The following is a 26021-nucleotide window of genomic DNA, read 5'->3' as shown; positions in this document are numbered from 1 at the left end:
TGAAGGAACACACTGTGTACACTGATCACCTCCTTGTTACCATGTACTGCATAATTTAGGAACACTGGAAATAACACGTTATGAAGAAACAGATTATTACCCAATGTACAGTGAAACACTGTAAATTATATTAACTTGCCATAGCTGCATCATCAAAGATTTATTTAGTAGGCAGTTTTTGATGCTATGCAAAAGCACATGATATTGTCTCTCTCACACATTTAATTAGTTTCAAATCAACGTAATGCTATTTTTGACTAGTGTGATTCTGGCACTTTGCTCAAGAGGGACACAACTTTGGAAATGCCAGCACACATTACCTGATGTTGGGCTGGACATGGAGGCTGCAGCTGGCTTTCGTTTCCTCTTGATGTCCCTTGAACATGGTGGTCCCAGGTGTACATTTGCTTGCCTATAGAGAAATTAAAACAAATTAAAGTCTGTTCCGGTATTGCCTTCCTGTAAGACTCCGGCCAATCACCTTCCAACTCTCACCTTCCCACCAGTTTCTTAACTAGTAGGCAGCATTCATCAAAAGCTTCTAGGGAAGTTCTGCTCACATTCTTCTTTAATATATGATTATGCTCCCATTTTTTTTAAGAGCTCACACACATAAATGGCTCAGAAGAATAATTATTTCTTGGCCTTTAAAGGATCTGGTTTTGTATTAACTTTAAAATAAATCTTTGCATAAGTAAAAATGTGATCAAGTAGTGATACAACTCAGGTCCTGCCATTACTTCTATGCAAGTGTAACAAATATCTGTGAGATTACTCTTTAAAGAAATTGTGTGATATTTGCTCCCTTATTCAGAAATTATTTTGCAACCTGTTTAGTACTGCAGAGTCATCTTAGAATGTACCTATATTCCAAATGTCCATGTGTATTGTTTCCCCTATAGTAGTAAGTTCGTAAAGTTAGGAATGAAAAACTGTCTCATGTGTTTTCAAAATTATAATTTCCTTATCAAAGTACTATGAAAACAGCTGAATCTGGCTCACAGCAATACAGCCTTGCTGCACCTGTAAACTGGCTGAAAGGCAAAATCTGTCCCAGTCATATCAACTATTAAGTCTGAAGCCTACCGTTTAACCATTTGTCAATTAAGAAAAAACCTACGTTATTGGGACTGACTTGAACTGAGCGCTCCTTCAAGTTCTAGACATAGGAAGAAGAGAAGCTCAATTCAGAAAAGACAGTGTTGGCAGCAGACCAGAGAACCTTCTCAAATACAATCCATAATGAATACAAATGCATAATTTAGCAATGACATTTGGTTCAAATCCCTGCTTTGTCTGAGATAACATAGTTTCTTTGGCAAGTTCCTTGGTCACTGCATCAGATCTGAAGTGCAAAATGCAGAACTACAGTGCAAATAAAATCCATTAAAGATTGTGAGGTGCTTACATGATGTAAAGACTGGAACCATATAAATTTTGATGATTAAGTGATGAAAAGCTTCTGTGCATTTAAAGCTTGTTATTTTGATTTAAAAAAAAATCCTGAAAGTTTAACAAACATATTTATCAAGTATTGAAACATTTTACAGATAACAAAAGGAAAAGTTCACAGCTTCATATTTCCATGCCAAAATCTACTTTTTTAAAAAAAAAAAAGCAGCATATTTATAATATATACAATTTTAGACACTGAATTTATGCAAAGCTGAATTGTGCTGTTGTAGCTATACAGAACAGTGTAGGGAGCACAACAAATTTCCTATGCCAGCCAAGACAATAAATTGTTTGAATGCTGCTGTGTTTACCTACTTACCTGTAACAAATGCACAACCACAAAATAAGAAAGAAATATATACCATTCTGTCTTCTCAACTAAAATGCAAAAGTTCTACAAGAAGTCTACAAGATCTGTCATCTAAGGATTGACAATAAGGAACAGTTTCAAAAATTTTAAAATTGCGCTAAGTTTCACCGACAGATAATTTTTCAAATCTGGGAACACATATTAATACAACCAGACACAGAAGTCTCCTGAAAACATGAACTAAAAGCTTTTGAAAATACCACTACACCTACAGACTGCATATTCATATCTTGTGTTTGTACACACAAGTGACTAACCTCTCAGTCTTCGCATATGCTAAAAACTGCTTTTGTACATGATTATGACAGTGGCCATATAGTATTTTAGCACAGTTCTACCATGTATTCTGAAATATCTAGGCACACATAGCCCAAGGAAAAGATCAATCAATCAAATGGAACTTCAGTTTTTTATTTTGCATCACTGACATTGTATTAGCTTACTAACTAGATGACCACATAATTATATATAAAATTATATATAAAAATCTAACTAATTTTATCACATATTAATAATAAGGTTCCCTTTTTAATTTTATGAACTTATATCAACATTAGCCAGCTGATCCTTGTTGGAGAATCACTACAAACTAGGAAAGAAGTATGCACTATCATTTCCAAGAGATTTTATGCCATTTTTCCCAGTTCACAAATGTTACAGCTAGATTTCACATAAAAGCTCCCAGTTCAAAACACATCTACACTTATCTCACGATTACACAAGGGGTAAAAAAAGAAAAAGAACAACAGAATAGGAGAACCTCAAAATCCTTTCTTGTAGTCAAAGTAAAGACAAATCATACTCCAGCCGAAGACTAATAGCAAGGAAATTGCATCTAGCAGCCTTGCCTCTAACACACAAAGGCTCAGACGTCATAAATTGTCTCTGTAACACGTATTTCATTGAGGTTTATCCCTTATTGATCACCCACATTTCAGTTAGTAAATCAGGAATCTATTGATTACTCACTGTCTCTGACTGACCTGGTGGTAAAAGTGTCAGTTTCAAGTGGCTGGTGCACTTTACGGACACCATAAATCTGCACAAAGGGAATCTCCAGGTGGTAGGTACCTTGGGAGAGAGAGGAGCAGAAGAATGCACGCAGGGATGATAGTCCTCATTAAGACACAGACAGACAGGGTGTCTGAGGTATAATTTATGAAATATGCATTTTTTGGTAGATATCACGCTTTTCAATCTAAATTTCTAAACACTAGCTCACATACAGGTGGTATATTGGTAAGAGAAGAGATCTGGTGAATCCCCGTTTAACAGCAGACTCCTAGAAACACCACCACCAGGAAAGTATGGTATAGGTATGCGCAGCACACAACATTGCAGTGGACAGGCTGAACTATAAATTGTGAAAATCTCACTGACAGGCTGCAACTATGAATTAGTTTTTCTGCCAAAGCTGAATTTTAACAACTCTTCTGAACAGTTTAAAAATTACTCTGAAGTAGAACAGAACAGGAAGAGAGGAAAGGCTGACAGAAAGCATTGTCACAAGCCCCTCTGAAGAAGTTTGAAGCACAGAGCTTTGTGGGATGAAAGATCTGGGCCTAAACTAAGAAAATAGAAAGGTACTTACTCTGTCCTTACTGGCTTTCAATCTCTTCTGCTAGGCTTCTATATACTTTCTGCAATGTTGCACAAACAGTAATGAGAAAATAATTGCTTGGTTACTTTTGGACTATGGCTGGTTGATCATACAAAAAAAACAAAGTCGCAGTGCTCAGTCACAGCTGGATCTGCTAGGTGACCAGAGACCAGCCTAGTTTACAGTCTGGAGAAGACTGAAATTCTAACCTGGGATGAGAAAAAGCAGAACACACCTGGAGAGACAAAGCAGGATCCAAAGTGCAGCTACACTGATGGCTGCAATATATACAACTCGCACTGCAGCCTCTCACTGCCAGGAGTTAAGTGAATGAAAAACTACACACATATAGAAAAAATGGGTTTATATGAAAAAAGTTTATAGTGCCTTTCTGACGGTGATGATTTTTTTTTTTTTTTAATCACAAGCTAAAGGAATTATTCAGGAAATACGGATTTGTTTCTTGTTCTTAACATAGTACTTAAGGTACCTGATTCTGCACGGAGGTCAGCTGAGATTCATTGCTGTCTCTAATGTGTCAGAAGTAATGCTTCCTTTCTTTTCTTTTCCACATATTTATTCTGTGCTTTTTTTTTTTCCTTTTTAAATAAACTCTAATTGCATACACTAGACTCCTATCTCACTCCTACTGTGCAAGGTGACCACGTGCAGGACTTGTCACAGGAGCTTGCCACTACTTTACATCTGCCACAGGGTTTGAACAGAAAATTAGGATTGGCGGTACAATCTGTGGTAGATAATACAGAGCACAAGCAGACCATACAGCCCACAAAGAACCTCACTGAACAGCATCAGGCCCCCGAAACCTTCACTATCTGTGAAGAAAAGTCTAGATTGTAAAGTGCTGTCCACTCTCTCAAAATACGGGGTAAAAAACACCTCAATCTCACAGCAGAGGCCTCTGAGAAGACCCTACAGAGCTAACAGTGACAGTCTGTGGCCTTCTTGGAGGCAGAAGGCACATCACACACTTGGGGGTGTATGCTTCTCACTGCAGTCTCACATCATCCAGCTTCTCTGCTGAAAATCTTTATTCTAACCCTATCCTTGGAGGAAGCAAAGCACTTGGATTATTTAGTGAAAGTGTGAGGCAGACATTAATCTACTGTCATACAAACAAGGGATGCTACTACCCTCATGTTAAAGTAAACGTTCAACAAAGACAGCCTTCTAACAAGGATACTGCTACTAAAACTCCACCCAACCCAGCTGTTGCGATGCTATACTCCCAGCAAACACAGGCTCTTTCTCTAAGCCCCAAGGTGTTACTGAAGCTGTTGATGGCAGTTTCACAAAATGAATAGTGAAAGCAAAGTTCTTTCTCCTCTGACTACAGAGCCAACTGGGCACCAAAGTCTGATCTGCACATAACATGTGGAAATCAATACAAGTCGCTCATCCAATCTGCAGACAAAGCTCCCATGCATGCAAGTGGTTCTTGCTATCATATCACAGTGCAGGTATTTCCTGTGCATAGCAGAGTCTCCTCTGCCCTGCAGAGCCCCATGAGAGAGCTTCTAGAGCACATTTTCAGATTCCAAAATCACAAACAGGTCAGCTCACTTCTTAAATCATCCAAATCTCATAGGTCTTCATGCAGCAGCAGTCTGTTGCCCAAGTAAGCATTCTAATGATGTAGCAATTCCATTCCTAAAAGTCTGTGTGTGGCAAATGCAAGTGAACAGATTTTCTTCCGGTTTTCCATGTAAGCATTCTAAGCAGAGACGATGTGATCCTATACATCGCATTCTCTGTTTTCATACTGTATCACGATATCTGTGCCAGAAAGAGTCCTAATATTTGCCAGACCTGCTGAGTACACGAATTTGATAATGGCAACATGCTTTATAGGAGAAGAAAGCAATAGCAAGTAAACAAATTCTGAAGCCAAGGGGAATTTATTTTTCACTCCAGAGAATTAGGATTCACCAAAATGGGAGCATTAGGCCTGAGACAACTGCATGTGACACTAGGTTGATAGCTGCTGTTCATTGCATGCCTGTCAGAAGAATTCAGTTATATCCTCAACTGTAATATTAGCCAGGCTTTACCAAAGGAAGACATGAAAGTGCTCCAGCTATATGGAAAAAATAGTTTAAAAAAAACTAGGGAAAAAGATGCCTAAAGTAGTTGACAGCAGACATTTTTACATAAAGACAATTCCAGGAACATTAAGATGTGGGATAGGTTGCATAGAATGACCTGGATACTGTCCTGGTCAAGTGGGAAAGCATGAAATTGTGAGCATCCGTTCACACCTCCAGCTGCCTCAGGAAAGGCTTGACATTGCAGGCAATCCCTGTACTTCCACATGCTTGGGTAAGAGGCAGAAATGTCAGGATCTCTGCACAGATACAGAAGAGAGAACAAAATCTACTTTAATGACCATATTTCTAGAGCTGGAACTAGAATTAAAGACATTCAAACCTTTTCACTGTAACAGCACCACCAAATCCAACATATGGAGCAACTAGCAGTTTACTAGGAGATGATCACTTACACCTTTAATCTTTACCCTGTGTTCCAGGCAAGATGAGAGACTTGCTTCTAAACCCAATTAAACTATAGCTTTATATTAACTGCGAGGACATGCAAAGTGATTTTATTTGATTCATCTGTACTGTTCAGAAGTCTCTCTAACATAAGTCTTCAAATCTCCACCTTCAACATCTACTTGCCATCTGAGGTCCACTTCTCCTATGACCTCCAGCGGTAACATTTAACTAAGCTTTTCACCCGTAACCCTATTTTCAAGGCTAGGCAAACAATAAATGGCACTGGGGGCAATTTATCTTTTACGTTCCTCTCTTATTCTACCTGCTATTCAAACTCATATTGAAGGGAACATTGTCTGTAGGCTCTTCTGAAACTCCTACCCTGCCTCAAGGGAGTAACATTCCACCAACCAAGAACCTTTAACATCTTCCCATTGATAGAGCCATTGAATAACCAAAATCTAACAAGATATTCCATTTAAGCCTTTGCAAAATCCTCTTAATCAGAAGGAGTTCAAGAAGAAAATTCTGTTCAGACCACTCGTTTCTTCCAGAGAGGCAAATGGGCAGAGGGGAAAGAGGGGAAGGATCACCTGGGCTGTCCATGCAAGTCTCTACTTGCTTGCTTTTAACAGCCTGCATCATGAAGCCAAAACCTTAACAGACAAGACATGATTAGCAAACGCTTTGTGCTCTTAAAGGAGAGTAATTATAGGCATGTGAAAAAGGAAAGAGATCCCTGAGGTACTCTTCCTTGCATGCCTCCCGAGAGGCAGCAGGGCCATTAAAAATTCCATGATGAAGAGGAAAAACAGCCTGGGAACAGCCAGGAGGCAATACAGCAAATTAATACACCAGCCGTCCCTCGGGAGGATTGCAAGAAAGCAGGAAACTCTCCTCGCTTCACAAAATAAAATTACACCACTAATGATAACAGTCACCACACACACAAAACTGCTTCTAATGATGGGTGTGAAATTCCCAATGCTGTGCATACACTTTGAATGAAATCTCTTCTCATCACAGACATAAAGCAAGAAAGGTAATCTTGGTAGTGTACAATTTATACAGCCTTTCAAATAAGACTTCCCAAGGAACTCTCCACATAGATAGAACCTCCCTCCTTGACACCGAAAAGCCTTTCTTGAACACCCCCAACTGTGCTCAGTAGTCTGGCCTTCAGCTCTCCTTAAACGAAGCACTGGGTTACCAGTCTTCCAGATGAATTGCACCAAAATCCACCATTGAGACAAAGTAAACATTTCCACGGGAAAGAAAAGACTTCACCTGGTAACCATATTCCATTGCACACATTTGTGATAGCAGAAACTAAGCAGAGAGAGGTAATTTTCCATGGCATGGTGGGCATCAGCTTGAAGAAATTGGATGTCCATAACATCAAGACAGTTTCTTCGCTAACTCCTCATACCATTCTCAGGGAATTAGCTCACACACACACACACCCCCCATTCTGACAAATTTCTGAGTAGAGATTCTCCAGGATGAGGTGCAAGCTGTTAGGAGCTTACTGAAGCACAAACTACCAGAACTGACTCCATTCATGGCAAAAGAGGAAGATGTTAACTGGGGCAATGGCTGAACAACGCTTACAGAGATCACCTGAACCTTCTGTAAGAAAATGGACTACTAATAGGCTTAGCTCTTGAAGCACCTAAAGAACAACTATCGTCAAGAAAACACACCTGTGAAGGAACAATTTCCTTCTGTGTCCTTGGCAGCATCTTTACATAAAGCAAGCACCTTGCACCAAAGAGTTCAATCCTTGCCACATACATGAGGCCACATAACACAGTCATTCTTTCCATACTTCTTTCTCCTATAGAGATTATTGAGCACATTTCACAATAAAACAGGAACTATTTTCTCAAACTACAGGCACTTAAAACCACAGCCACCTCTGGGATGGGACAACTTTTCTGCCAACATTCAGTAATCAGGGATTATGTTTGTCAGGACACCAGTCAGCTGTTCATTAGTGGAAGAAATCGAGCATATATTCATTGGTTAACTAGACTACATACTCAGCAAAACCAAGCAAACATGATCCATCCAGGTTTAGAAATCCCTTGCCATAACCAGTAGCCTTGGAAAGGGCCTGCACTGATCATCAGGCAGAGACTTTGCCCTGTTTGAATTCGTGAGCAGGATTTGTCTAGCTCTCCTTTCTGGAAGACAAACTTCTGTAGAGCACTAAGTAAAACACTCAAGGCACCACAAAGGTTATCCTATCTGTAAATGAAGAGACCAACCAACCTTCTTGCTTCTCAGGCACAAAACATCCCCAGAGTGGGGTAAAAGCACAGAAAGGAACCAATTTGCTGATGCGTAATCTTCTGAATTCTTTTTATTCATCCAGTTGAATGTTTAGGAGCTGATTTCTTCCTCTCTCCCCATTTCCAGCTTTAGCGTGCTAGCTACAGCAGCATGAGGTCATGGTGCGACATCACAAAATTCCCTGCAGAAGCCAGTGGGAGGAGAGGCTTTGCTGGGCGGGTGCCAAGCTTTCGTTCAGACACATACAACCTCAGTACATTTTTCATGCTCTATTTGCTAATTAACAAGGGAAAGAAAGCCATGAAGCTGAAAGTCCAGACGTTTCTTTCAGATTTAGTCCTTCGTACAAACACATAAGCAGAATTGTATCCCAAGCAAGGCTTTGTCTCCTTGAACAGGGAAGAGCTCAAGGGCACCTTACCTTTAGACAGTCACCTGCAGCACAAGAACAGGAGTCACCTCCAAGGCCAACACTTGAATTTAATTTAGGATTAGTCAGCAGAAAGTGCATGAATAGCATATTAACCCCAACTATGCAGACTCAAATATACCTCAACGTTTGGCCAGACCAGATCTAAAATTCAGCTATAGCAGAGAGAGAGATATCAAGCCATTAGAGGTCACCTCAGGTGAGCTCCGAATCTGCCCAGAGGATCTATTTTAGGTACCCAGGATACAAAAATGTCTCAGCATGTCACGCACACAAGCTTGTCAGCACTTTCGCTCTCATCTTGTTCTGATTTTAGTAGGGGGCAACAATACTATGCCCATTTGTACCTATACAACAGACTCGCAGCAACTCACCGCGCAATCCAGAACAGATCACATTTATTTTGAAAAGCACAGTATGTTCTGCCTGTCTGTCATATACTGTTTCATATATTCTAAGTGATTTCTGTATTGAGACTCTCAAATAATCTGCATCGGTATGTTTTATGCTAAGTTTGAACACAGGCCTTCTGGGGAAAAGTTAGTTAACTTCCAGGTCCATGAGTATTGTTCAGATCACATAGTACTACTGAAGATAACCATGGGAGGGAAGTGACACAACCCCAACAGAGCAGAGCAAGGGAGTTACCTGGCAGTGCAGTGTGCTGGTGAGCATCTTCGGTGGGAAGCATCAGCAAGCACATCCAGAGAGTACAGAGGAGATAATGGATTGAACTGGAAAGTCAAGAGATTTTATTTAAGCAAAGCGTTAAAAGAAAAAGTTTCCAGATACAGCTGCTCAGATCTATTCCCTATAACTCATACAGTATAAGGAGAACTTTCTGACATATCAAGGGGTGATACTAGGTGAGAACTAACTCTCACTTCAGACAAAAGGCAAGCACAGGGTGCAATAGCAAATCTGATATCCATCTTCTCACAACAGACAGCCTTATAAGCACACTCTTCTTTCAACTCGCATTATTAAAAATGCTGATTGACTAAGAGCATACTCAAAGAGCTCTACTGCTGCATGCCATAAGCAAAAATCTGCCTCCCTTTTGGGAAGCTTCTTGTCTACCTCCACATTGTAGAGAGAAAAGTCACTGTTATGAATGATGCAAGCAGAGAACTTCCCACAGAGCAATTCCAATATTCCCTATGGTCATATGTATCACTGAAACAGACCTCTAGAAGACTCAGGCCCATCAGGTTCAGTTTACAATGAGCTCCCAATTCATTCCACAGCAAGTGAGCTGCTCCTTCCACTCCAAACACACTTCACAAGCTTTCTTTGCAAACTGCTTAAAACAAATTTCCAAAACACTGCATGGTCAGGCTAATCTTAGATCCTTTGTTAGACATATGCTAGACAAATCCTGTAGACATCAAACCTGTGCAAGACAGCTTGTTATAGAAAATGCAACTCTTAAGATTCTTTTTTTAAAGGTCAGGACACAAACAGAATAATCTAGTCAATCAATGCATGGAGCAAACTTTGCTCAATATGCAAATAGAAGGTTTACACTGGCAGTTTCTCTGGGGTACCTGCATCACACCTCCATTCAGCATCTCCTCTTTATTTATAATTCACACCACAAGCAGGAAATTAATTTCTATCTGCTTTGCAAAGTGCTGCACCAATCTCCAGAACACTTTTCTTGTATTACTAGGATTACTGAGGCATTTTTAAATAAGGACAAATGAATAATCCACAGCTGTAGCAGGACTCATCAAAAAAAGCTATCTGCAACTCCTGAACTCTGTACTAGGCCTTTGCCTTCAACCTTTCTGAGAAAGAAGAGGCACTGTGCACCACAAAGCTGCTGCTATCAGGGAGCTCCTCCTTCAGCTGGACTGTTAGTTTACTGTCAGTGAAATAATGCTGCAGCTGCACAGTAGGAAGAATCACCAGTAACCCTGTGCAGCTGATTCAAGTTCATTTAAGAAAAACAAAAGTAATTTATTTTGTTCATTTTAAAGCTTATGTAGCTATCATTCTTATCTTTAGCAATATAAAAGTCTACGTGAAACGTTCTCATGAACAGAAAATACACAACTGCACAAAGGCCTGAAAATTATTTCTTACCATGTATGTATTTTTAGTCACCTGAAGGGTAAAACAGATTTCAATTCTACTCCTCACCAACCAAAAACCAACTTGCAAAGGAATAGAAGGGAGTGTGCACAGCTAGGAGCACTGTTACAACACCACTGCTCAAGTGGAAGATCCTTTTTGCTTTCTGCTATTGAGAACCTGAGCTCTTACAACTTAAGTAAAAAAGCCTCCTAGCACTGAAGCTATGAAACACTTACTGGAGAATATAAAAGTGCACGGACAAGAGTTTCCATTACAAGCATGACTATTTCTCTTGCTTATCACCCCTTACATTTTCCTGTTACGGCTGCTATTTAACTACAATCAGCTCGCCATTTTTTCCCTTCTCTGTTGATGAGGCTATCAGGTAGAAGCCTAAGCCAAACAAGGCAAAGCAACACATTTAAAAAGAGAAAAATGTTCCAATTCTTATGGAATTTTGAGAGGCCAAAGCTCCTCCTGCCAAGAGGCATTTTCCCTCCCACTCACTGTCAGAGAGGAAGGCCTACACTAACCTGAAAGGGGGAGATAAACAAAGGAGTTCCTGAGCTACTGAGTTTAAATAAACAATATAATGCCTGAGACATGGGTTGTGTTCAAAGCCCAGAAGACATCAGTTACCAAAATGAGAAAGGACAGGGCTGCCTTACCTCATGTGCACAGGCCACAGAGTGTGGGAAATCAGAAGCCGGCACTTTGTTCTTTCTAGAGAGAAGGAAACCAAGAAAATAAAAAAGGTAGAGCAGAGTCAGCTTACCTGGTTGCGATCTCTCTTCCCCATGGATGGTAGCCAAAAACTGGAAGGAGGCAGTCGGAAGGACAGGTGGGAGCAATGCCAAGGAAGGAATGAACACAGGGGGGAAGATTGGGGGTAAGGAGAGAAGAGGAAGAGAAGAACAAAGATGGAAGGAGAAGAAGAAAGATTAAACATCAGCAGGACTCATATTAAAAACAACAAATGTCAGATCCAAGGAAGAAAACTTGATACCAACAGCTGGTGAAAGCTGGACCCACTGCACTACAGTCAAGAGGTGCCACCCTTACCTACCTATTGCCCAACAAGAATAGGATCAGAGGGATGCCAAAGGATAGGCACTGACTATTTCCAGTGCTGATCACAATTAAAATACATTAGTTGGGGAAAGAGACAGAACACCAAAGAAAGGGAAAGCAATTTTGCGTGTGCCTTGTCAGCATCATTTGTGCAGTCTGGGTTAGCACCCATAGCATGACTCCACAGAGAAGCTTTTTAAATAACTAACATATAGGGTGCAGTCTTCTCATACTGTGCAGAAGATCCGCAATTATTACAATGGCACATGGAGGGGGAAAGAAAAAGCTGTAACCCAAAGGGTATTTGAGCAGTGTCGACACTGTGGGGCAGCCTTATAAACAAAAGGGAAGTCAGCAATTGCAAATAAGGAAACAGAGAAGCTGTCAGTAGAGGACTATCTCCCATTCCACAGGTCACTGCATGCTTAAGTTACCACCAGCTCTTCAATCCCTTCAGTCCCAGGACAGAAGACAACCCTATAGTTCTTCCTCCCCTCCCGAAGTTCTACACAACAGCTGTTAAGGGCCTTACTCTTTCTGGCGCGGATCACTAACAATATGACCTAGCCTCTCGGTGCCCAGAGTGCTCATGGAGGTCTCCTGAAACACAAAGACAGGTAAAAGGTTGCAAACTCTCACACAGTGAACAAACATAATAGTTTGTTGCTGCCAATAAGAACAGATCTTGCTCCCCTGGACCACACCCTTTCCTTCCCAACCTGCTCTCAGCTAAACATATTCACCATCCTTTTAGAACCTCAACTGAGCTGATTAAACTAATTAGAGTGGCAGAAAATCATTCAGTTTTATTGTGGGGCTTTGTTTTTATTATTTCAGCGACAATAATTGCTTGCACAGGGGCACAACAAGGACTGGACCAGTACAAAGTATGGAGCACAAGGACACAGTCAAGAACAGGGGAAACGGCTGAAAAGTCCTTATTTCTAGGTTGTTGGGGTCAGCTGGGCCAGAAACAGGACATCACACTGTCCCATTAACCATGGGGATTCACCAAGCACAGGTGACTGTAACAAGGAGTACGCATAAGGATTTTGCCCCTTCTGAAAGCAGCAATTCAGCAGCAGGACCTCTAGCAGCTAAATAAAAGATAGATCCTAGGAGAAAGGACTTGCTCTGGGAGCACGTTTCTCCCTGCAAGACACTGCCCTGTGTATGTGCTCGATGCTGGCTTACAAGTACACACACAGCCTGAAGCACCAGCTGTTCATATCTGCACAGCAACTACCTCCAAGAAAAAAAATATACTTTGCAGTAAGGGTCTGAAGATGAGGGTAAAAGAGTTTCACAGATAAGATTCTTCAAAATTTGTGTCAGGTACATAGGCAAAACATACTCAAAGTTTGGGGGAAGTTGTAGCAGCAGGGGTGAAAAGGGGGCTATTTGTTACAGCAGGAAAATTATTAACTTAAAGTGCTGTAATGTTTAAATTTATGGTTTGTTACTGTGCAAATTACAAGCCGTACTTTTGGTAATTAGCAGCTCGCTGGCGGGGAGCTCTGAATGAAACTCATTATTTATGATTACCGTTTAGAGAGAGATGGGGAAGGGGGAGCAGTGACCTCCGCTGCAAATGACAAAGATCCCTTTAAGGTGATGAAGATGAATTAAACAAGTAAATATTATCCTTCTCATTTGGATCATTAGAGGTGCTGCCAACAAGCCCAGCCACTTGCAGGTGGCCTGAGGAACCCTACCCAAAGCCAGTCCCTTGCCAGTTGAGGATTCATATTTTAAACACTGGTTACAACTAAGGTGAGTGGAAGAAAGAAGGAGCAAACAAGGATCTTTCAAGTGTGACTGAACACAAGGAAGAAGTCACGCTCCTCTAGCCTCCAGGCCCCTCTAACACACCTCGCTAACAGACTCTCTAAAACCAGTCTGCTCAGAACATATGCCAGTACTTTCAAAAGCACAGAGCACATCCCAATAGAAGTAAAGCCAAACATAACCAACACCTTCCTTCTCAGGAACATCTTTTACAACAGAGAGCAGCGTTCAACACTTCAATATCCAGACCCGATAAGGTGTATCCCTCCCTCTTTTACACAGGCATATGCAAAGTATTGTTTATTCCTTTAGAAACAGGACTAATATTTTGTTTGTTGTTTGCCCTACATACAATAAACCTAGTCAATGGCTTTGGGTAACTTTGTCTGCGTTATTAAATCTATCCTTTTATTATTCTGTCTCCCCACTAAAAATGCAACAGCTAAACCACCTTCCTTGGCTGCCATTCATATCAGTCTGCTTCCTTATCTAAAATTTGGCCTTCTCTCACCTTTGAGTCACCTCTTTGCCCTTGCAGTCTCAGATTATGAGCATGCACAAATCTCATGCCATCATCATTTTCCCCTACATTCTGTCTAAATCTTCTTGATATTTACACTCCCTGTCATTCGTCTTCAGACCTTCTTTCATACTGCTGTTAGCGCTGATCAACTGTCTTTGCCACTCCAAATCTGCCTTAAATTCCACTTAGTCACTCAATCAACTTCTGACACTCAAAGCAGTTAAACAAATCAAACAATACATGAAACAAAAAATGTACAAGGCCCCTCCCTGCAGAAAACAACTCACATGATATCTTAGAACAGTACTTTAGGATCAGCATTGGAAATACAAAATTATTATCTTGCAAAAGGGAATACCTTGCCAACAAGCCTCCTCCGACCTTTTCGGAGACAACGGGCAGCAGCTCCTGGAAGGCGATTCAGGCGAGCGTGAAATCCTGAAAACCAAACCCAGAAAAACTGAGCAACAAATACAGAAGATTCTTCCTGACAAAACCACCAGGAAAAATAGTTAGTTCAGGAGTCAAATCAGATCCTCTGTCTCCTGTTTCTCAATCTGCAAGACGGTAGATATGCCAATTTATTCACAACTCATATAAAATCCCTATTTAAAATAAAAGAAGACTCAAGAATGTGGGCAGCTGGTATGAGTATTGTATCCTCTCCAGTAGCACAGTTATTTTTAACTGGATCATTAAAAAAATGGATCACTGATATCAGTTTAAATTGCAGCACCTATGAACAGAATCTACCCTTGCCATCATATCAAAAATTCTCTATGGCATTCCTTATGGACCTCACCTCTCTGAGCTGGCCGTGAGGGCAAGAGGAACGTGGAATCTGAGAGCTTGTCCAGGCCTGAGTCAATTCGCTCCACTTCAGACCGGTGGTCAGCTCCCCACTTAGGAAGAAGGTTGGGGACAGTGAATCCTGGAACACATTCTCCTTCATAAAACCAGTCACTTTGCTCATCATCTCCTAAAGAAATAGCATGGAATTAGCCACAAGTAACATCAATGTGCCCTGTGACAGTCCCACAAAATACTACAGGTAGGCACTTCTGGATGTGAAACAGCTGAAGTCTCATTAGGAATTCCTTCCTGAAAAGTCTTATATTTGTATTCTGTTTCAATGATCTGCAGTAACTATGGGGCCTCACTAAATGCTTTAAACTATCCAACTCATCAGTCTACAGAATTTCCCTATAGAACAAAGCCCTCTTTATAGGCCTGCCTAGGGCAGCTTTAGCACTCTGTTGCAGCTGCATCTCATCAACCTTAGTTCAATGTGGTGTGATGTCTTATGCACAACTCTTTCTCTGAAGTAATTACTGTGACAGAGGTAGAGGCTAATCATTTGGCACAAGTTATAAGCTGTCACAGGACAGATTTCACACAGGAGAAGACTAGGCTCACAGAGTAAGCAAAAGGAGCATACTCGCTGATGAGAAAGATCCCTAGTCTCCTAAGACAGCAGCTAAGAGGAAAATACACAACTACTAGAAATGGTCACTGAGTCTAAGTACTAACCATGCTGTGAGTATGCCTCAATCAAAGTTTCTTAGAATCTGTAAGAACTACAAACCTTCTGCAAAACTAGAGGAGCAGCAACAGAAGTCATGACCAAAGTTTCCATAAAGCTGGGTCACTGTAATTAATACAGTTGCAGTCTAAAACTGAACTGCATCAGACACCACTCATGCTAAATCTGCCCGGCCAGAAATCCCCTGAGAGCACTAGCTTGTGAGCAGCGTAAGAAAAAAGCAGGAAGAGGGCAAAGAACCTGACACACTTAGCTTTTCAGTAGCCCAGCTAACAAACACTCCCATGTAATTGCAAGGTGCTTCACCTTGCCTTAGAAAACTAACACACCTGCCTTAGGGAAAACTCTCATTTGTCTACCATTAAGTCTCAACTCAAGCATCCCCACTTATTCTCCTTTCCTCACCAAGTTACATTATCCCTGACTGAAGTCCATTATGCCTACCTACTTATCTTTCCAGACAAAAGAAAAAAAGAATACAAGAAAAAGAAAAAACTTATCCTGGTAAGAATGCTGAAATCTTGCACACAACAGAAGAAGCAACACCTAAAAGCAACTCCAATGAGCAACAGGTAGGACAGCCAGAACACTTCATCTCAAACCTCTGACATTGTTTTTTTACTTCTGTGGTATGTCAGTTGACCTAGCATGCTTGTGACAAATACATTTTAAAATATAAATATCCCTACCCACCTTATAGTAAATTAAAACTAAATAATGTTGGATAGTTCTTCTAAATGATCATAATTTGTGCAAAAATATCCCTACAGTTTTGGATCTATGAGCATAGCGTACTGTCATATCTCAAATCACTATTCTCACAAGACTAACTTTAACAATCAGGATCTTATGCTGGTACTGCAGTAACTTTGTGAGAGATCCCCATGCATTTAACAAAAAAAAATTACAATCAAATTATAAACTAGGACCATTCTCTGCTCACAAAAGTGCACTTGTACCTGAATTGCAAAGACAACCTATTTAATTAGCAACAGCACAAGTATTACATGACAAAACCTCAAAAGAAGGGGGGGAAAATACCATATTAAATTTAAGTATGCTGCTATCTTAAATTTCTCATTATTCAGTTTGGAATTGTATTAGAAAACTAAGATAATGATCTGTGACCAAAAAAAAAAGGTTTTGCGCTCTCTCCACCTCTCTGAAGTGGACAGCTGTTGTTTATTATTTATTTTAGGACTTGAAATTTTCTATAAAAAGGAAAGGGAGATGTTTCTTATTTAACCTGAAAGTACAATAGTTTTTAACCCTTTTTTACATAACTGTAAGCTAAAACATCTTGGCCAGAAAGCTATTGTAGTACAAACTGTTTGAACAGAGACCTGATGACTAGGATGTCAAATCACTTCTAGTACCTAGACAGGGCAGGCTGTAATTGGATTTTATTAATTTATTTAAGTAGTATATTCTACATGCTCTTGTATACCGGATATCTTACTTCTAGTAGCAGCTAAAAGTTAATGTCTAAAACAGGGTATAAAACCAGGGCAAGTATATAGACAAGTGTAGAGAGAGACAGATACATATACACGCACACACACACACTTATCCAGTCTACATCAATCTTGCCTCAGGTGATGAAGTAAAAATTCAACACTTCAGTCACCACCCTGCTTCGTCATCTGATATGTAAGTGCTCACTAATTTCAGCTCCCCCAGAATAGTCATCGGTAAAAAGAGAAGACGAAAGATTTGACTTTTCTGCTCCTTTTGAAGGATGGGAGGCTGGAAACAGGTGGTGGGTTTTTTTTTTCAACAAAGGTCAAAGCTGATATTTGAAATACTTAGTCTTAGGAAAAGTATTATAGCCACCTAAGATCACAACAGATCGGCCCTACAGCCTAACATATCATCAGAAAATACATAAGTATATTTGCTATCATCATGTTGCCTCGCACACAGATACCTGGGTCAGTAACAAGCTAGTGGAAGTAGCATTTCCTACTGAGTTACTGATACTACTTCCTTTAGCACTCATATATTCCCAGAAGAGACCTCATCCAAATCTTAGCTTGTGAAATGTGACAGAATCAGAGTGCACACCAGCAGAAGCTGCGCAGAATTACAGGTCTCTAGGGTCACATTCCACCTGCTCCAAATATAATAGTCCTGAGTGCCTATGTGCCTACTACAACCTCTTTCACACTTACTTCTGCCATATCCCCCATAAACTGGACACTGTGCTGTCAATGATAAATAAAAACAGATTACACTCTGCACTCCAACCTCCGAAGAAACCATTTCTACAACAGAGATTGAAAATACTAGGCTCAACTAATGCACACCAGAGCAAGGGAGGAATGTGTATTTAAAGGAATAAACTCTAACAGATATTACCGTTGTCTTCTTAGCACAGTCCATCAGATGACTTGTCAGTACTAACTGATTTCTTTTTCACATTGTCTCTTCCTGCCCATAAAGAAAACAACTAACAGATTCAGGCACTAATGGTATGTAGACAACAATTAAAACACCAATAGAAACAAATCATAAGCTCTGCTCTTTCATTATGGAGAGCTCTAAAACTCCTCTTGCATTTCTGTGCCTTTCCATAATAATAGCTGCTTTTATTTCAAATGTTATGGATCTAATACACAAAGAATTTCAGCAGGAACAGGGTACTGTTACCAAAATAACACATTTGTAACCCTCAGCTCATTTCTTAACTCCAAGCCCCTCGCAACCATTGCCCTTTCTCCCATACTTCCCTCTCTGCGCCTCTTCAAACACAGATCTTTCTTTGTGTTTGTAAAGAAACTAGAGAAATTCCCCAGCAACACATGAGGAAAATCACAGGACAGGTGTTACCTTGGCGGCCCTCATCATTGGTAAACAGGCCAGTGTCACTGCTGCTGCATACACTGCTGGTTTCACTGGAAAACAAACAAACAAAACCCCCCATTGTTACAATTGCAGCAGATACAAACCAAAAACCACTTTACTAGGCTTCTCTGAGCCCAAAATGTTTTACACATCTCACAGAAATTGCATTTCAAACACATGGCTGGCTCTAGCACGGGACATAATTGCTTTCAGTTAAAACCTAGCAAAGCTGCATCACTTAAGAGTAGAATCCTTTATCTTGTCTAGTTCTAAGTTATCAAAAAGTAATTAATACAATGGCATTTGCCTCGGGTACTATAGTTAATAACCTAACTATGACATTGTCTGGAATACTCACTAGGAAATTAAGTGCAGTTAAAAACTCTGTCCTTGGGTCACTTAACAGCTACCGAAAAGCCTCTGAAGTTTTTTACTTCAGATTCCTTTTTCTCAAAAATGTTATACAGTTACATAACCCCCCCATTCGATCTGCAGCAACTTTTATTTTATTTGTAGGGAAGAGCAGCTGGTACATCCACAACTCTTCAGGCAAATACCTTAGCACAGCATGACTTGCTGCTGCTGAATACAACGTTCTGACAGCATGCTTTGCATTTGCTGAAGCAGTTACAGGAGACTTAATTCTTCAATCAAAGAATTAAACTAGAAATTAATGTGTAGGAAGCTGTTAATTGACTGTAAAGCTGGATGAATATTTGCAGCAGAAGTACATGCTCAGGTCAGTCCCAGGCAACTGATGGCTTTAATGCTGATATTAAATCAATCCTTGGACACTTTGGGCAACACTTCCTCTGATTTAGCTGAGAGATATCAGAACAAGCAGAAACCACTTACTGCCCACCTCCTTAGCACTAAGGCCTTAGATGCAAACGTCAGGTATAACTCAGCACTAGAATCAATCTCCGATCGGGGCATGCTATTAGAAAGCATCTCTGGGTCCCTCTTTTCCAGGGAAATTGGATCATACTGGACACCAGTATCAACTGGATACCCCTTGATTCAAAAGGCTGAAGGATGAGGGATCACAAAATGCATCACCCTAAAGAATTGCAGGCACCTAATAAAACCTCATTTTGTGAGCCTATAATTGCTCTTAGAAAATACACTCTGAAGTGTAGTCAAATCAACTCATCATGCTGGATATCTACAAACTCTGCATCTTCATCGTTGTATAAAGGCCATTTAAACTTAAAGGATGAACAGGCTGTACATCATTCCTACATTTCAGTATGTAAGGTAATATCAAATTCCAAATCAATCCATTACAAAGTTTGGCCATCCATTCACCCTCCCACATATACACCATAGCAATTAAGGCCAAGGACCAAGAACCACGAGTCATTCATTTCATTCCTAGCTCTCCTACCAACTCACTGTATGACCCTGGGCAAATCTCTTAGCGTGTCTGCTTTCCCTTTTGAAAATCTGGATTAATAGTCCTCACAAGCAGCAGATGCGAGGATTGAGTGACTGCTTCATAAGGGTTTTAGCATCCTCTGAGGATAGGTGCCTGAGAAAGGAAAAAGCATTAAGTCAAGATTCCAGATCATATTAACAGTACTTTAAGCACCCTGTTGTACTAAGAGCTCTTTAGTTTCTTATACATACACATTACTGCCAGTGTTTTACTGGAACGAACTTTCACAGATCTCACCCTCTTCACCACCCCTTTTACACTTCAGGGCTGAACACAAACTAGACTCCTACGCAAGCCTTTCTGCAGGCCCAGTAAGCACTGATTAATGACCTCCGCTTGCAAAGGAGGCTACTTACCTTAACCATGAAATAATGAATGCTATTGATCCGACAAGCTACTGCTATAGAGTGTTATTGATCACACAATCTTTGGTTAAAATGGTCCTCATTTAGCAATTTCACTGTTGCAAACACCTGGAGCAAAGCATGCTTATAATTAAATAGTTTGAGGGAGTTAAAGTGAGAGGTGATGGACAGAGATCTCAGGTTTCCCCCATTTATTCTTTCGCCTGAGCTATTGTTTGTGTCAGAAGGGATATTGATTTTCTATAAAAATAAGAAAACAAGAGGCACCGAGGGGCTGCAGAAGGTCAGGCTGGGCTGGAGAAGGAGGGGAAGCTGAACACTCTGTCTTTGTCACTTGCCTTCCAAGAGAGAGGAATTTTTTCTTTACAGAGGGACTGGCCTCCAATTCATCAGCTTAGCCAGGTTCTTGAGTGCTACTGCAGGCTGTCATTGAAACAGCTCCCTTCCAGAGTAAAGCAACTGCACTGCATGGTCAGGAGGAGCACTGGTTACACTCCCAGGCCAGAATACTGTACTGGTTTTGGCTGGGATAGAGTTAAATTTCCCTCGTAGTAGCTCTATGGTGCTATATTTTGGATTTGTGACCAAAACAGAGTGGATAACGCACTGATGTTTTAGTTATTGCTCAACAGTGCTTAAACAGTGCCAAGGCTGTCTCGGCTTCTCACACTGCCCTGCCAGTGAGTAGGCTGGGGGTGCACAAGATGCTGGGAGGGGACATATCCAGGACAGCTGACCCAAACTGCCCAGAGGGATATCCCACACCATACAATGTGGTGCTCAGCAATAAAAGCTGGGGGAAATAAGGAGGAAGAGGGGGACATCTGGAGTTACAGTATTCGTCTTCCCAACTAACTATTACACATGAAGGAGCCCTGCTTTCCTGGAAATGGCTAAACATCTACCTGCCAATGGGAAGCAGTGAATGAATTCCTTATTTTGCTTTGCTAGTATGCACAGCTTTTGCTTTATCTATTAAACTGACTTTATCTCAACCCACGAGTTTTCTCACTTTTCCAATTCTCTCCCTCCTGCAACTGTGAAGGAGTGAGCGGGTGGCTGTGTGGGGCTGAGCTGCTTATCTGGGTTAAAACACAACAAACACATCAGCATCAAGCCAGTGAAGTCACACAGCATTGGTGGTTCAGTACAATCCCCAGTTTGAAAAAGTCACATTAAGAGTTATAGCACTTGAGAGTGGATTAGACAAACTGCACATCTCTCACTAGTAAGCACATTATTCAAAGTGATTTTTCAGACAGTTCTTGTGCTATGGTTTGTTCTGCCCTCAAGCCAAACCCAGACCATTCTGGGAGTACTCGTCTTAGACCAGCAAGAGAAAGAACTTCAGCACTCAATATATAATTTGCCTTTGCTTTATTATGGCTGCAGGGAATCTCAAAGCATTAAGGGACAGAAGGGCATGTTACTTCTAACAGTCTTAGCAGTTAATTGTCTCCTTTGTACAAATATACAAATGGCTACTTGAACTAAGACCACTTGCTTCCTCTGTTGTTTCCTCAATCATTTATATATCGGGCTTTGAGTCATGTCATTAGACAATTTAGAACCATCATCGTTTCCTCATCATGTTCCCACATATCCTTCCTTGTCTCAATTTGTGTTCATCTCTTGCCATGTCTGGCAAACAATTTCAAGGATTTCATTTCACGCACACTTTGAATCACAACACTGCAGCATATCTTCCTTCAGGAAAAGACTGGGTGCAGTCCCACATGCAAACTATAAAAACTACCTCCTCATTAAGGATCCATATCCAAAACTTTCTCAGTGAATGGGAGTGGGGTTTTGATCTGATTTAGGATAAGGAGCCTTCTAGAAAGCAGAGAAAATACTGGATATTTTAGCATTTACAGAGATTCGCTCCTATGTAACAAAGAAAAGCAAGTGTCAGTGGAGGGAAGGAAAAAGGTGGGGGAAAAAAAAAACAGTTCTGAATATACAACATAGTTTGCCTAAAAACTCTCAGTTTTTTTACACTCCCCACTGCTAGATGAGTAAACAGTAGTGGAACCAGTTCAGTATCAAAGTGTTTCATAAATCACTAGATTACCACAGACTTCTTCCAAGTCCCACAAGCTATATCAGTCACTTTCCCTCCCATCAGCTTATGATGACAACCACACCATTTGCTCTCCTAGGCATCCAATTTTCTTCTCCCTTCCTCAGGATATGCCCTTGTTATACATCTGTGCAAAGTACTTCTCTTACAGTACCAGAAAAAAACAGCTAGAGCAGAGTGAGAGTGAGGTAAGCACAGTTTCACTCTGCTGCTAGCAGCAATGTGCTATATTTAGAGCAGCAGAGACCAAAGCATGATCCTTCACTGCTTGTGAGGGATACTCTGCAGTGAAGAGGGTTGTATGTATTTCTCTCTCCAGCTTTGACCGTCCCTAGTGAGTCATAGCACAGTTCACACATATGGTGCTGGAGAGGTCAAATATTTCAACCCCTGGCTTTCCAAAGAGAATTCCAAGGATTTGGCAGCAGACGGTAAATGTCATTTGATGCAGACACTTGCACAATAATTAGTTTGAGAGCAAGGGACAACTGAGACAGAACAAAGCAATCTCCCAGCATGGTCCTCAAGTAACAGCCCAGACAAAGCTGTTTGTTTACTCTTTTAAAGGCTGGCACAAATAAAGGCTGGATGAAAGCCTGCTAGTTTAAGTTCAAGTTTGACATGATGGAACAGACTCTGACTGGTGGAAAAAAAACCTCAAGGAACACTGTCCATCACTGCCACATCAAGTAAGGGTATCTCTCAGTCCATCACCACTGACATCCAACATTCAGGGGCTACTCAGCAGATTCCCTTTCCTGGACTACCAGCAAATAGCTCTGAAAAGATAAAAGTACCTTAACATCTAGTAGCAAAAAGGCATCCACTAGTCTCTTGAAAAGGCCCTCTTTGCACCCACTTTTTAAGTGAACAATAGCCACTTTTTAAGGAAAAAAAATGACCACTTTTTTGCTACTTCCACCCCATAAGGGTTACATACAAACCACACTGATTCAGTAAAAATGCAATAGTGATCCCCTCTCAGGGGGAAGGTGGTCCCCTATAGTAGGCCCCCTGTCAGGGGATCAGGACAGTGTGAACGTATTACAACCTATGCTTTTCAGTCTCCTAGAAAATACCACTGAGAAGTTTGCACTTCTAGCTATTATCCACAAAGCCCTCAATAACCAAGTGCCACCTGTCCACTCTGACAAACTGCAGGAGCGAGACACCCAGAACACTTAAATGAACCTTAACGTATTAATAATTATACTGGATCAAACAATTATACTTTCCAAATCCACTGTCCTCTGTCTGACAGTGCCTAATACAGTGGATGCTTGAGGAAAGAATATGAGAACATGACAAATACAGACTGACTGTTTCCTCTGTATATTCCTCCAGCTTCTAGCAGTCGGCAGTTTAAGGACTTCCTGAGCCGGATCTTCCATCTGGGCTGTAATGCTTAACAGCCCCTGAGATAAATCTGTGCTCCACATCCCCCTTTTGGACACATTTAAATTTTTGACCTCCAAAATGCCCCATGGCAGAGTTCCAAAGCTCATGTTTTATGAAAAATAACAAATTTTTGGTTTAAATGTTTCCTCAATGTCTCCTGCTTCTTACGCAATGATAATGAGCAAATAAACAAGTCTCTTCACTTTCCGTAAGCCGTTCATTAAGAAAACTCTTCCATTTGATTCTCAGCAATTGTTTCTTTTCTAACCTGAAAAATCTCTTCGTACAGCAGTTTTATAACCCCAAACCTTCTACAGAAAGACTAAAAGTCACACTCAAGGGGAAAACTTCCCAAGAATGACACACAAGTCAAATGACATTCAGACCATGACATTTACACTTCTCATTTTCATCTCTTGTATCAGATTCTGCCACAAATTCATCAAAGTTCTCCAAAACTGGACACGAAGACATGCCACACTCCATCGTTATCCTAATATTTACAAGGAAACGGTCAACGGTCATTGGTAGATGACAGTCCATCGTGCTACACAGGTCTGGATACACACAGGAGAGTAGAGAGGGCAAGTAGGAGCAGCTTAGGGACACAGCCAGAGCTACCATCAACCCTAACCATGAGCTGATTCACACCAGTGTGAATTCACACCACTCCACCATCAGTTTCCCCAACTTTTTTATCGTCTCACTACATTTTCCCCACAGCTAGCCTTCCAGGACCTTATTCCAGACCCAGAGCAGATATGCAGAACTGCAAACAAGATGTTTTGACTGAGGTTCACACAGTACCTGCACAGATGGCTAACGGTCACAACGGGAGAGTTGTCTGTTTTCTATTTCTACTTATAATAAATTCTGAAAACAAGAAAATTAGATCAGTTCATATCAATCACGCAACACAAGTGTCAATGGTGGATTTACTCTCCAAACCTCAGGCCACAAGCATGCCACTTTGTAGCTGCAGGGCCACAGACATTTCAGAGGGCTCCTTGTGTAACTGGAGCCAAAAACATATCAGCTTGCCAACTTTTCAAGGAAGTGTTTTCGGTCATCAGTACAGCATTGACAGGAAAGCCTTGGAAAAAATCTACAGTTTAGAAGCAGCTGAGATACTTCTCCTCTTCAAAAAGAGAACAGCACTGAATCATTTTGATAAGAACTTCTAAAAGCAAGGCACAGAATTTACAAGCAGCTGCAAGCAAGGCAGCCATCTGACTAGCACAGGGAAGAAACCAAGATCTCACCATTCTGACATGTTTTCATCTGAGCCCTGTTTCTGTTCATCAGCTTCACACTCCATTCGCTCCTTCCTTCCCCCTTTGCTAAGGAAGGGCCTGTTCTCTCCTGATTCACAAAGGCCATGACCAGATGATGTCCAAGGGGTATTTTCTTTCCAGCGTGAAAGACGCTGTTTCTTGGCTGACTTGAACCTGCAGCCCCTCTCATAGTTCCACTCTGACACCCTGAGCTTTTGCTGGAGACTAGCAGCCACCTCTGATGTCACACGTTTCACTTTCCGTCGGCGCCTGAGAGGTCGACAGGGTGCGTTCTCTGTAAAGGAGTCTGACTCATGCCACGAGTGTTGCTTGCTCCTCAGGGTGGCACTGAGAGCTGGGTGTCGTTTGACCATTGCCATGTCATCAGAGTCACTGAAATTGGCTGTCAGCACCTCACGGCAATCCTTGACAGCTTCGTCCAAGCTTGACTCTGAGGCCTCACTGTAGCAGCAAGCATGCTCAGCCTGATGAGTGAAGTCTGAGCGTCGTTTACGACCCCGTCTCTTGCGAAGTTGACGCCGCTGCTGCCGTGGGCTTAGGGCCATCTCTTCCCATAGCTCATCCAGCTTGTTTTGTTCTGAAGTCTGCTCTAAAGCTGAGGCCAAGTCATGCACCAGTTCATCCATTGGCAATGCCTACTAAAAAGGACAACAAACAATTAGCTCCAGACGTAAATACTGCTACCAACTGTATTGGATTTGTGTGGCAAGGTTTTGGTAGCACGGAGGCTACAGGGGTGGCTTCTGTGAGAAGCTGCTAGAAGCTTCTCCTGTGTCAACAGAGCCACTGCCAGCCAGCTCCAAGATGGACCTGATGCAGGCCAAGGCCGCGCCCATCAGTGACGGTAGTAGCACCTCTTTAAGGGGGGAGGGGGAACCTACGGAATTACGGCCAGAGAAGAATAAGAATACACGTGAGAAACAACTCT

General features: G+C 41.3%; 1 protein-coding gene across 3 annotated transcripts in view; it reads right to left on the bottom strand.

Annotated features, from left to right (window-relative positions):
• The window catches only part of GPATCH2L (G-patch domain containing 2 like), a gene marked incomplete at both ends in the record, with an annotated part of 31433 nt that extends 5711 nt beyond the window's left edge, over positions 1-25722 (bottom strand). Inside the window, 8 exons of one of the 3 annotated variants that reach the window (XM_082485900.1) lie at positions 321-412; positions 9315-9400; positions 11414-11468; positions 12349-12416; positions 14486-14565; positions 14930-15106; positions 18500-18564; positions 25061-25722. In XM_082485900.1, the coding sequence (XP_082342026.1) occupies positions 321-412; positions 9315-9400; positions 11414-11468; positions 12349-12416; positions 14486-14565; positions 14930-15106; positions 18500-18564; positions 25061-25719 (1282 nt within the window). Of the gene's footprint in view, positions 1-320; positions 413-9314; positions 9401-11413; positions 11469-11520; positions 11561-12348; positions 12417-14485; positions 14566-14929; positions 15107-18499; positions 18565-25060 lie in introns of all 3 variants that reach the window. The other 2 variants (XM_082485898.1, XM_082485899.1) reach the window with 2 other exon arrangements.
• Positions 25723-26021: the final 299 nt, after the last annotated feature.

Source organism: Vanellus vanellus (assembly GCF_965231255.1).
Source record: "Vanellus vanellus genome assembly, chromosome: 6".
Classification (NCBI taxonomy): Eukaryota; Metazoa; Chordata; class Aves; order Charadriiformes; family Charadriidae; genus Vanellus; species Vanellus vanellus.
This window is presented reverse-complemented; position numbering and strand designations above follow the sequence as displayed.